At 38.4% G+C, this 13,065-nt stretch overlaps 1 protein-coding gene across 6 annotated transcripts in view; it reads left to right on the forward strand.

Annotated features, from left to right (window-relative positions):
* NAALADL2 (N-acetylated alpha-linked acidic dipeptidase like 2) overlaps positions 1-13,065 on the forward strand; it is a 1,264,638-nt gene that overhangs the window by 749,566 nt on the left and 502,007 nt on the right. For all 6 annotated transcript variants that reach the window (XM_049105642.1, XM_049105641.1, XM_025425633.3 and 3 more), the window contains one exon: positions 7,274-7,547. In XM_049105642.1, the coding sequence (XP_048961599.1) occupies positions 7,274-7,547 (274 nt within the window). The remainder of the gene's footprint in view (positions 1-7,273; positions 7,548-13,065) is intronic.

Consider the following 13,065-nt stretch of genomic DNA (forward strand, 5'->3'; position numbering starts at 1 on the left):
AAAACTTGAAGAATATTATATTTAATAATGGAATTTAGGATTATTTGATAGAACAGAATAGGATCCCTATGTACCAGCAATAAGCAGAAAAAATATTTTAATTTTAAAACAACTTGTGTTAGCATTTACTGGTGCTTGATTTATTAAGGACTTATTTATGTTATTATAAGGATGACATTTCTCCTCAAATTGATCTTCAGTCTCAGAGTAATTCCAGACACAATCTTGACAAGGAAATTGATAAGCTCATTCCATTATTAGTATGGAAGAGAAAGGATAGTGAAGATGTTCGTAAGGAAGCGTAAGTAGGAGGAATTGCCATTTGGATATTAACATGTATTAGAAAATAAAACTAATTAAAATAGCATATTATAATGGAGATGGATCAAAAAGACTGATGGAATTGACTGGGGAGCCCTGACAGACCCACACACCCATGAAAATCCATAAATGACAGATGTGTCATTGCACGTTGGTGAAGAATATGATCAAGGGCACTAGACGGGTTATTTATATGGGGAAAAAAGTTATATTGAATTCCCACCTCATTCCCCACCCCCAATAGACACAAACACATTCCAGGGAGACATCAAAATGTTTAAAAACAAGTTACTTAACACTTTAGGGAAAAAATGAGAATCATTTTATTACCTCGAGTTTGACAAGGATTTCTTCAGCCCATCAAGAAAGTGTACAGACCATTGCACCGTGTTAAAATTGTGTACATTGAAATGATAAACTTCTGTTCATCATAAGACATTGAAAATTAAAGAGTAGCCCAAAACTGGTAGAACAAAGGGTCATAAATGACCTAAAAAGAATTTTCCAGAATATAGAAAAACTTGTATAATGTGGGCAAAATACAGAGTCACAGCCCAGAAAGGAGAACATAGATAGCTCAATAATACATGAAAATATCCTTATTAATAATTATGGAGGGGATCCCTGGGTGGCGCAGCGGTTTGGTGCCTGCCTTTGGCCCAGGGCACGATCCTGGAGACCCGGGATCGAATCCCACGTCGGGCTCCCGGTGCATGGAGCCTGCTTCTCCCTCTGCCTATGTCTCTGCCTCTCTCTTTCTCTGTGTGACTATCATAAATAAATAAAAGAAAAAAAATAATTATGGAAAAATATCTGAAAGCTATCTTGGTATATAATTTTATGTTCATTGGTTAGCAAAAATTAGATATAATGAAAATAGGACCTCTTCAATAATGCTTGTGGTATAAAATGTTTTGTAAAATTACATAGCCTACCCTCCAACCCAGTAATGGTACCTTTGAGTTAAACAAGTAATGATATACAATTCCACACCCACCACGTTGGCAGAAATATAAAATAAAATAAATCAAGTGTTGGTGAGGGATGGAGGGATCAGAACTTCCATGCAGAGCAGATAGGAATATAACCAGAACTCTTCCACAGAGCACATGACTCTTGATCTCAGGCTCGTGAGTTCAAGGACCACGTCAGGTGTAAGTAAATAAATCTTGAATATAAATAAATAAAAGCATGTTGGCATGTCTTACTAGTACAGGTATATGCCCTCCTTGGCTAGAGAAACTCTTTGGTACGTCTGTCAGGAAATATGAACAAGAATGCTCCTTCATTTATTAATTTATTCCAGTGCCCTTCAATGGAGGAAGAAGAGGTCCAGGGGGCAATAGCTCTTCTCATGCCTTTCCCACTGACTGAACCTAAAACAACGAGGAACCATGGGACTTGATAAAAGTCCAAATGTTGACCTACAAGGCATGAAGGAAGCACTGGGCAGGGAGAGGATATGGAAGACCAAGAAAGAATCCTATCATCCACGTGTTCATAGAAAGCTGATTCACATCGAGCTGTGATGTTCTCATATTTTTTTTAAGTTACTTCTGTGTGTTAGTTATTTTCCAATTGTGTCTATTTTCTGCTTTTAAAAAAGAAAATAGTTTAGCTAATGATTTATTATCTTCCTCTCTTACTTGTATTATAACTTCATTCTTTTATAATAATGGAAAGCTGGGAACAATTTTAAAATACTTATCTCAGAAATCAATAAACAAATGAGGAATTTCAGAAGTCTAAGAGTAAGTGAAAAAAGCACATCACAAAAGAATACTTTATATTAACTATAATCACCATGCCGTAAGTTGCTAAGAGGCTAGATGTTAAATGTTCTCAATACAGAAAAGAAATGATAGTTGTGTGATGTGCAGAGATATTAGCTAACACTACCGTGGGAATCATTTTGAAATTATAAGTGCATCAAATTAACATGTTGAACACTTTAAACTCATACAATGTTTGATACCAATTTTATCTTAATAAAGCTGGAAAAAATGAGCACATATAATAACTGCCAATTATATAAAAGCGAGCATTCAAAAATAAAGGGTGAGGGATGCCTGGGTGGCTCAGCAGTTGGGCTTGGGTTTGGCTCAGGTCATGATCCTACCATCCTGGGATCGAGTCCCATGTCGGGCTCCCCGCAGGGAGCCTGCTTCTCCCTCTGCCTGTGTCTCTGCCTCTCTCACTCTCTGTGTCTCTCATGAATCAATCAATCAATCAATCAATCAATCTTTGGAAAAAAGTGTCAATAAAAAAGAAGGAGTGAATTGTTAAGGCCATATGCGTACATAAATATTAAATCTACACAAAGAAGACAATGAGAAACAAAAAAAAAATCAGATTTTGGGGGGCAGTTACCCTAGGAGGCCAAACTAAGTGATGGAATAAAGAGTACTGAGGGGACCTCAATAATATCAGAGATATTGTATTTCATAAGTTAGGTTGTTCCTTCATTATTATTTATACTTTTTATATGCTATATGTTCTTTATTTATTAAATTTGTTCATAATATTAAAAAATGAAATTATACTACACAACACATATACTAATTCATAATGAGGTAGAGAATGTAGATATCCTCTCCTCAGGAATTTTAGCTTAGTGCTTAATAATACTTAGAAATTATCCAGCATTGGGACATATTACTACTTCTTCCGTGGAGCTCCTTAAAGAAGTATTTGGTTTACTTTTTAAGGCCGTCTTGTATAGCATATGCACCTTGAAGAATTTAATGTTTTTTTGAGTTGCTTATACCATAAAGCACTTTGGAACTGAGACCAGCAAAACAAATGGCAGATTAAAAATTGTACATACTCTCGGATGGATTCAACTCATCAATTAACTGGGTAAAAGAGAAAAAAAAAAAACCTAATTAATTGACATTTCTTTATTTCTATGACTTTTGACCATATACAGATAAATTTGCATAAATATGCATTCTGCAACTCTATGCATATTACAAAATAATGCTCTTGATACGTTTTTCTAAATAACTTTCTCTTCAAACTAAGTTTCAACTCAGTTTACCTGTCCTATCCCAAGTAGTGCAGAGAGAATTTTAGTAGCACTAAAGTAAGAGGACGGGGGTACGGAAATCAGGTAAAGGAACAAAAGAACAGGATAGACACCTAGATGAGGGAGTAGGATATACCAATCTTCATCTCCCCAGAAATAACAGTTAACTATCCAAGAATCCAAATAGCTGTGGGAGGGCTCAAGAGTCCACTTAAGAATATACAGCAACACACTGGAGCCAGAGATGGGAATTAACTGTACAGAAAGGATTGCGGAGATCAGCTTAGCTGAGACATCCAGAAATGGTTAGGAGCCAGGAAGAAAGGTAGAGGCTGTTGGTATCAACCATGCAGCAGATGCCACCGTGGTTCCCAGTGGCCTACTCCGTGGAGGACTCGAGCAGTCTTTGCCTGTTGAGGGCCTCAGCCACAGACTCCCCATAGGTTCACCGTGGAGACCCCATGATGTTCGTTGGTACAAGCTTCAGTGGCCTGCTCCTCGGAGGACGCCAACAGCTTCCATCCCTGAGGTAATCAGAGGCTGCTGCAGATTCCAAGGAGAGGGAGATGCTACCATGCCCCTCTTTTACTGGAAAGAGCTACTACCGCACAATCCATTGGACCACAGCCGCCTCCACATCCCACCCAGGCACATTCCCCAAACCTAGAGCCTTGGCTGCTCTACGTGTCCCCACAATTCAGGCTTGGACATAGCTGACACTCTGTATATGCCTGAGGCTCAGGCGCCGGAGCCACTACTGCTGTGGGCTTACCAGAGCTCTGGAGCTCGGGAGCCACTGTCACTCTTTAAGTGCCTATACTCTAGACCCTGGCTTTGTGGTCGCTCTGTGGGTGCTCATACTTCAGATACCAATATCACCACCACTGCAAGGGTGCTGCAGGCTGACCAGGAACTAGAAGAAAAGGAATATTTCTTGACATTGATCCTTGCAGCTATTTTTTTTTACTGATATGACAACAAAAGCAAAGGCAACATAGCAAAAATAAACAAATGAGCCTACCTCAAACTAAAAAGCTTCTGCACAGCAAAGGAAACAACAAAGAAAATGAAAAGAACCTGTGGATTGAACAAAAATATTTATACAACATATGTTTTGACAAGGGGTTCTAAGGAATTTATACAATTATAAATTGTATAAATTTATACAGTAGCCAAAAAAAAAACTGTGCAAATAGTCCAATTAAAAAATGAGCAAAGGATCGGAATAGACATTTCTCAAAAAGAATATACAAGTGACCAACTGATAAGTGAGAGGTGCTCAACATCACTAATCATCAGGGAATACAAAGCAAAACCACAGGATATCACCTTACACCTGTTAGGATGTCTATTACTAAAAAAAAAAAAAAAAAAAATACAACAAAACATGCTGGTGGGGATGTAAAGGAAAGATAACTTTTGTCCACAGATAGTGGGAATCTACACTGGTACAGCCATTATGGAAAAGAGTATAGATGTTCCTCAAAAATTAAAACTAGAACCATCATATGATCTAGCAATCCATTCCTGGGTACGTATCCAAAGGAAATTAAATTAGTATCTAGAAGAGATATTTGCACTTGTGTTCATCGCCCCATTATTCACAATACCCTAAGTATGAAGACAACCCAAGTGCTCATGGATGAACGACTGGATAAAGAAAACGTGGGATGGATGTGCAGTGGAATATTTTTCAACCTTGAAAAAAAAAGAGATCACGCCTTCTGGGATAACGTAGATATCTCAGAGGATACGTGCAATAGCACAGAGACCGAGAAAGATACTGCAGAGCATCACTTACGTGTGTAATCAGAAAAGAACCCAACAAACACACTCACCGTAACAGAGTAGAACCAGAGTTACCAACCAACTGGGGATGAGGCAAAGGGAGAGAAGCTGGTCCAGGGGAGATAAGCCTTCAGCTATAAGATGGATAATTTTTGAGGATCTACGTACAGCCTGGTGACTACAGTTAATAATACTCCATTAAAAAAATAATTCTCCATTGTATACTTCAAATTTGCTAACAGAGGAGATCCTAGACGTGCTCAACACACACAACACACATAAAGGTAGCTGCTGAAGTCATGTATGTGCTCATTTGATTGTCATAATTTCATAACGTACATATAGATCAAATAATATTGTACGCTTTAAATATATAAAATTTTATTTGTCAATGATTCAAAAAGGCTCCTCTGCCAAACACACACACACAAAACCGGAAGGCAGACTGGTCTTATTCGGAATATAAACTGAACTTCTTTCAATCAGCTCTTTCATAACATTTGCATGGCATTGATCATTGTCAAAATACATTATTAAGAAAAAAAATAGAAATAACTCTGAGAGGGGCACCTGGGTGGCTCAGTGGTTGAGCATCTGCCTTCAGCTCACGTTGTGACTCCAGGGTCCCGGGATCAAGTTCCACATCGGGCTCCCCGCAGGGAGCCTGCTTCTCCCTCTGCCTGTGTCTCTGCCTCTCTCCCTGTGTCTCTCATGAATAAATAAATAAATCATAAAAAAAGAAAAATAACTGAGAAAAAATTGGGAAATTATTTATTATTGCATTTTCTTGCTTTTAGCTGTGTCAACAGCCTTATTTTTTTTGTCTCCAGTAATGCTTTTCTACACTATCATATTATGTATTTTTTCCCGATGCGGATATTCCATATTCGTTTTCCAGATGTGTTTCATTTGGGGGTTATTGAATAAATAAGGTCATAAAGAATCAAGTATGTGTGAGAAAAATAATGGGATGAGCCAAAAAAAACATACTATCCAGTTAGGTAATATTCATTTAGTCAATTTTTTGGATAGCAATAAAGTTCTTATAAGAAGATCCTTTTTTTTTTTTTTTTTTAAAGAAGATCCTTATTTTTTTTTTTTTTTTTGCCAAAAAAGAAACTGGTCCCTTTGCATCCCAGCCCAAAACAAATTTTACTGGATTATTATTTTTAAATTTCCCATGTCCAATTTATTCTATGTTCTGTTCATATATATATATATACACACACACACATATATTTTTTTTACAAATATATTTGGCTTCTAGGATGTCATAAGCAAAAAACGTCACTGACAAAAAGTGTCTTTGGATTTTTTTTTATAAATTTATTTTTTATTGGTGTTCAATTTGTCAACATAGAGAATAACACCCAGTGCTCATTCTGTCAAGCGCCCACCTCAGTGCCCATCACCCATTCACCCCCACCCCCCGCCCTCCTCCCCTTCCACCACCCCTAGTTCGTTTCGCAGAGTTAGGAGTCTTTATGTTCTGTCTCCCTTTCTTTGGATTTCAGAAGAGGCATGGGAACAAATATATGGACTACAGCAAGTACACACAAAAATTAATTTCTTATTGATTTGATAATCTGTGGTTGGTTTTGCCATGATATACAGATTTTATTGCATATCATCGTGCTCATAGTCTCATGAAATCTGGCATGTAATTGTATCAAAAGTGTCCTCTCTGTATCATTTTAAAAAGCAATAATTATAGATTCATCACATAGCTCTATATGGAATCACACTAATCGCAGTACAAAACTGTCTCCACCGGCACGACTCCTAATTTTGGAACTGAGTTTTAAATGGATTATGTTGATATCCATAGAAAGATCAGAACTAATAAAAGAACCAGTTGGCGTTAATCACTCTTTTCCCCTGCAATCCCATCGTGCTTTATTAGTTCTTAATTTAAGAACTTAATTCATTCTGCTTTGATTCGGTGTAATTTCTCTGCAGGCTCATCACCTCCAACAAACTGTGTTTCTTGCCTGGCGTCCTGTCCCCATTCATCCTTCATACCCTGCATCTATTCCTAATGGTTCATATATTCAATGGTTATAACTCAACAGAATATTTTTCGGTTTTTTTGTTTTTTTTTTTTAGAGTGTGTGTGTTTTTTTTAATTTCTTTCAGAAATTTGGTACAACTGTATAAAAGTGAAGATGACACAGAGATTTCAAAGAAGATCAAGACTCATTGGACTGCTTTGGGCCTAGAAGACGTACAGTTTGTGAATTACTCTGTGCTGCTCAACCTGCCGGGCCCGGGGGCCAGCTCTGTGACTCTGAGCAGCAGCGGCCAATGCCTCCATCCTAGCGGCCGGCCCTGCAGCGAGGAAGCCAGGACGCGCGGCGGCCAAGACCTGCTCTACTCATACGCAGCCTATTCTGCCAAAGGAGCTCTCGAGGTAATACGACCATTTGTCTCTGTCATTTTACAGTGAAATGGAATTAGAAAACAACAGCTTTCATCTAAATTGAACTCCCTGGCAAGATGCAGCATGAGAAAGTAACCATTAAATGGCCTCAGCGTGGAGGTGCCAGGGAAGGGGAAGGATGATTGGGATCGCCTGACCTTGTTGTCTTGTCATATTTTGAAAGCGAAAACACGTCGGAAGAATTTAATTCGAACGTGTTGAACGTGTGACTGAGTCATTCACATTTTGCCAGGTTGGGATCGGACAAGTTCATCTCCTTCTTGGGTTCTTGAGGAGGCAGATTTTAATGGACTGATGATCGGACAGAAGGAATAGAAACGGAGGCGGGTTGTGTTCGAGGTTGGGTGCGCAGACAAGAAGTGTAAAATAGATGTGACTATTCACAGATTTAGGGTTTGAAATACAAGGTTTCTGCCTTCTTGGTGGAAAACCCAGGAGAAAAGGGGCCAGGTGCTTTACTTTTTCTGGCTTAGCCAGTTCTTTTGGCTTGGAGCTGACGTGCGTGGCTTCCTGGGCCACACAGCCTAGCTTCAAATCTTGAGTCCCTAGTTACCCACTGCCACTTACCCATCTAGGGCTGAGTTCCCTCATTTCCGTGATGGGGATAATAATAGTGCCAACTTTATAAAGTGATTCTGAAAATTAAACTAGGTGATATATGAAACCTGGGAGGACAGAGCCTGGCCCACAGTAGAGACAATATACCAGTTAGATACAACAAGTAATTGGCCATCTTTCCTTTATTAAAGGCGCATTTTCTGTCTCCATGTAAAAATACCTTTTTAATACACACATTTAGTTATTTTTTTTACAAGCCTTTCGATTGCCTCCTTTGAGACAAATGGAATAATACCATGTTTCTGATTGTTGTTGATTATTGGCACAGCTTTGTAAGACTCTCTTGTATTAGCTCTGATTAATATATTAAATATTTAAATTATTTGAAGTGACTTCACAGATACAATCTTGCTTTTGTGGTTTGTTTGATTTCTAGTTGTTGGAAGGGTGAGAGAGTTCTTTTACTGGTGGTTCAGCGTCGCTCGTATTCCAGTGGGTCATCCTCTGACTTTTAGTGCATAATAACCACTGCCATGGAAAGCCTTACGATTGGTTAAAAGCTAATACAATATTAGATGTGTGTAATATTTGTAAGATGGGACTCGTGTAACTTGATTTGATTAATAGATACTGTTTCTGATAGCAATGATGGGAGGGAGCCCGCCAGCCCTCTTTTGTTGGTTCAGAAGCTCTGGTCTCCCAAAGCTTCTTTGGCCCCACACATTTCCAGCACCCTCTTAACTCCCATTGGTTCAGCACAGTAATCAATGGGCCTTAAAACAAAACATGTCCCAAACACAGATCAACAATAAAAACCCCAGGAGCTCAAGTCGGTCTCTGGAATCACCCCCATTTATTTGCTTTTCAGTTTGCTCTGGCAAATTATTTATTATTCCTTGACCCAGGAGATATGGAAAAGCCATGAAATCGCAACTGTGTCCCTCTTTTCCTCAGCATGGCCCTCTACTAATCCCCTGGGCAATTGGGTTGGTTTTCTGTGTTCCCCTGTAGCTACATCTCTGAGAGTTTTCTACACATTTATCTTACCAGTCATAAATGTTTGAATTTTCGTGGTTTCTTCTAAAAGAAACCAAAGTCTACTGCAGAATCATAGAACTACTTAAATGCCCACGAAGACGTAAGTCATTTTGGGACCGTCCGCCACTTACAAATACTGTAAGTCTGTTGTTTTTAATAAAGAAGTATTGACAAAGATTTGAAGAAGCTTTAAAAGGGAAAAATGAACGTAGCTGTCAATGTAGAAATAGATTTTAGGTTTGAAATATAGGCCTAACTAAAGGGGAGCAGTGTTAAAGGAACTAAAATGCAATTATGGATAACACAAACACCTTGTATTTGAAGAACATAATTTGAGAAATCAACCGTGCGAATTAGATGAAGACACTAATGATAACTATTTTCGGGATCATATAAATAATTCAAATCTAATATACTAAGTACATAATAATTTAAATATTTATATCAATAAATTTATTGATGTTGATTTTTTAAAAGCTCAAGCCATGCATTATGACTTTCAAAAGCAAAGCAATTTCTAGGTGACTATTTTATATGCATGTAGAATATTTGCATATATTTCATATACATGTTCTAGACTGATGTGCCATTAAAACTCACATATTCTAACTAATAGAATGTGGGTGATTTTCCGTATCTCTTCAGACCGTTCTTAATTAAAATCAAGCTTGAGAGGTTGCTGCTGATGATTCAGACATACCTACTTTTTGATTTTGAGTACATTGTATTTGCATGAATTTCTATCAGGCTGAGCCATTAACAAGTGCGTAAATTATTCTGGTCTGACTGCCAGCAAGGCTCCCCACTACTTTTGCTTTTGACAAGGTTATTTGTGGAAGAGGAGTGCCCCTTCTCTTTGAAGAGCTGTCATGTCCATTCATCATATGACCACTTTGTATAAGCTTCCAATTTTTGCTTTCTGGTAACGGTCTAAACAGCATTTGTGATCTCTGAGATCTACTTCGAAAACCTACTTAGTGCCAGCATGATGGATGGTGTACTTTGCAACTTCTTTGTAATTCATTGTGCGCTAGAAAGGTGACATTGTTTACCCCGTCATAATGACAGGTGGGTCAGGAAAGGGGTCCTAAGGAGAGTTGTCCTGTCACATGCAAAATACATATTAAAATGGATCCATAAATAATTTAGCATGAGTGAGGTTAGCTTCAGGGAATAAACAGTGATTTATACTTTTACTAAAAGTTAGATATCAACTATAATGTCATCGTACTGTTAAAGACACTGGTAGTGAGTGCTGACAATGCCTAGTCAGTTTTATAAAAAGAATATATGGCCTTATATAATTTCTGTGCAATTATCTCTTTTGTCCTCTGTGAAACCCACCCAGATGCAGAAAGGCAAAGGAAACGATTATATTTAATAGAGGCCGGTGAGATTTGAGTCCACCGTGTTTATATTTTTGAACAGAGAATTTGTTTTCACTTTAATACACTTTATAGATTTGGGAATTTCTGTTAAGTATTATTTTGTGTCTGAGAATAAAGGCAAGTAATGCAGTTTTATGGCGAGACTTATTTTCAACAACTCATTAACCGTGCTTAAGATAGATGGTCCTCAACACATTTATTATTATCCCGTTCCCCAGAGAGCCCACGGTTGCATCCTCCCTAATTAGCTGCACAACTGTGGGTTGGTCATTGTAGTTCTCCAAGCCTCAGTGCTCTCATCTGTATAGGGGAACAGTGATAGTACCTCCCCTGGTTGCCATGGGGATGAAATGATGCAAACCGAGTAGAGTGCACTGAGTGCACGTAGAAAGCACCCAGAAAGTGTTAGCTATTGTTATGACGTGGCATAAAAGAAACACATTTAAATGGGAGAAACTAAAATATGAGAACTATATGTCATGACGTGAAAGTACAAACTTCATGTCACATTGTCTGAACGTAATCTACTTGTCTTGTGTTTAATGTGACAAAGAGTAATCACGAGAGAGGAAAATGCCTTGTTAAGTATGAATAAATAATAAAATATATTCAATGAGTATGAATAAATAATAAAGTATATTCAACATAGTTCAATACATTCAATATCAGATTTTGAATTGAAAACTAAAAGCTCAAAGGAACTAGGAGTAAATATTTTGTTTTTGAATGCACAGTGACGAATCATTTCAACTCATAAAATATCAAGCTTTAGTGTAACACCTGAAATTTTTTTTTTAACACCTGAAATCTAAACACTATATTGGATTGTATCAAGCAGTCTTAAAAAGGGAAAAAAAAATAAAGAAAAAGATAAAGAAAAAGCTGCTTGCAGTCCTCCAGGTTCTTAAAATCAGCTGTCTATTTTCTCATAGCGAGGAAACCTTTGTCTTTCTCTTTTAATATTTTCAAACAAAAGTCAGCTTGCCAAGCGTTATGGCAAAAGGCAGAGCTGTATGCATCTGGCTGGGAGGGATTCCTGTTACAGATAACAAGTGATCAGAAAGCTAAATAAAGGAGTGGAATGGAATTGCAGGATTTAGACTTTTGTTGTCTGGGTAAGAAGATGAAGCCACTACTGTCCCACCAACGGAGAACATGGGAGCTTGGTGCACGCAGGCTTTCAGCGCTGGGAATGCTTTTGTGTTTTATCTGTGTCCCTGCTTTTGCTCCCGTGGAATCCGGCTCTTGGTCAGCAGAGCACAGTTGTGAGGTGGGAGTCCCTGAGCCCCTGTATGTATACGGTGCGGGTGTCCTTTAGGGATCTGCAGGCAGGGCCCGGCCCGTGTGACCTCCTCTCCCCGGTCGCCCGAGCCCATGCCTTAGCCGACTCAGCACGGCGGATCCCCAAGTGCTGCTCTTGTAGTTGAACCTCATCACTACGGGCTTAACTTCCACATATCTCAAGTCCGTGCTGCTTTTTTCCCCATATTTAACATTTAGACGGAAGCATTTACAAACCCAGGAGTGACCTATCACAACATGTTGTCTGGACTTACATGTTTGTCGGAGACGTTACATCTTCTACCTGGGAAACAGAGCAGAAGCCTATTTTATGACTTAAAAGTCTTAAAACACAGCTGAGTTCAGCTAAGCAGTTAAAGTGCAGTGACCCCCCCACCCCCAACCCCCTTCATGAAAACAAATACGGCATTTTTAGTGAGAACGTGTTTGACTACAAAGTTCTAATTTGCCTGAAGTTATTTCTGAAGATTCTGAATCATCCTAATTATGTGTTATCTGACAGAAAAGTCTAGGTCAGCATTTTTGTTTTTAGTTTTGACATGATTTAAAGCATAACCACTTCCCGAGTTAAGTGAGAATGTAACATTCTTAGCAAATTTAATTTATATTTTAATCTCCATGAAGTGCTAGTATTTAAATATGTACCTTGGGCAGCCTGGGTAGCTCAGCAGTTGAGCGCCTGCCTTCAGCCCAGGGCGTGACCCCGGGGTCCGGGGATGAGTCCTGCGTCGGGCTCCCTGCATGGAGCCTGCGTCTCCCTCTGCCTGTGTCTCTGCCTCTCTCTCTCTCTCTCTCTGTGTCTCTCATGAATGAAAATAAATAAATAAATAAATAAATAAATAAATAAATAAATATAAATAAATAATAAATACCTTTTGAATAACATTTACTGCATTTCAGTAGGTGCTGCAATTTCCATTTTTTCAGGGCTAGAAAGATAACGCGGAAAAGTTGATCCTTAGGTGTACGTACTATTTCAATAAACTAATCTAATTGATTTTAAAAGAAGCCGATTTCTGTCCTCTATTACTTTCGTGGCCTCCAGGAAGAATTCTCTCGAATGAATCTGCGACTCCTTCAATATCCTTACCTTAATAAGCTGAGTATCATTTATTAAATAAAGTGCCCTGTGATCATTAATTTGTTTTTCCGTATGTTTTAATTTGGTAGTGAAAGATTAGGCGACTAATGCAGCCGTCAGC

This window comes from Canis lupus, chromosome 34 (genome assembly GCF_003254725.2).
Source record: "Canis lupus dingo isolate Sandy chromosome 34, ASM325472v2, whole genome shotgun sequence".
Taxonomy (NCBI): Eukaryota; Metazoa; Chordata; class Mammalia; order Carnivora; family Canidae; genus Canis; species Canis lupus.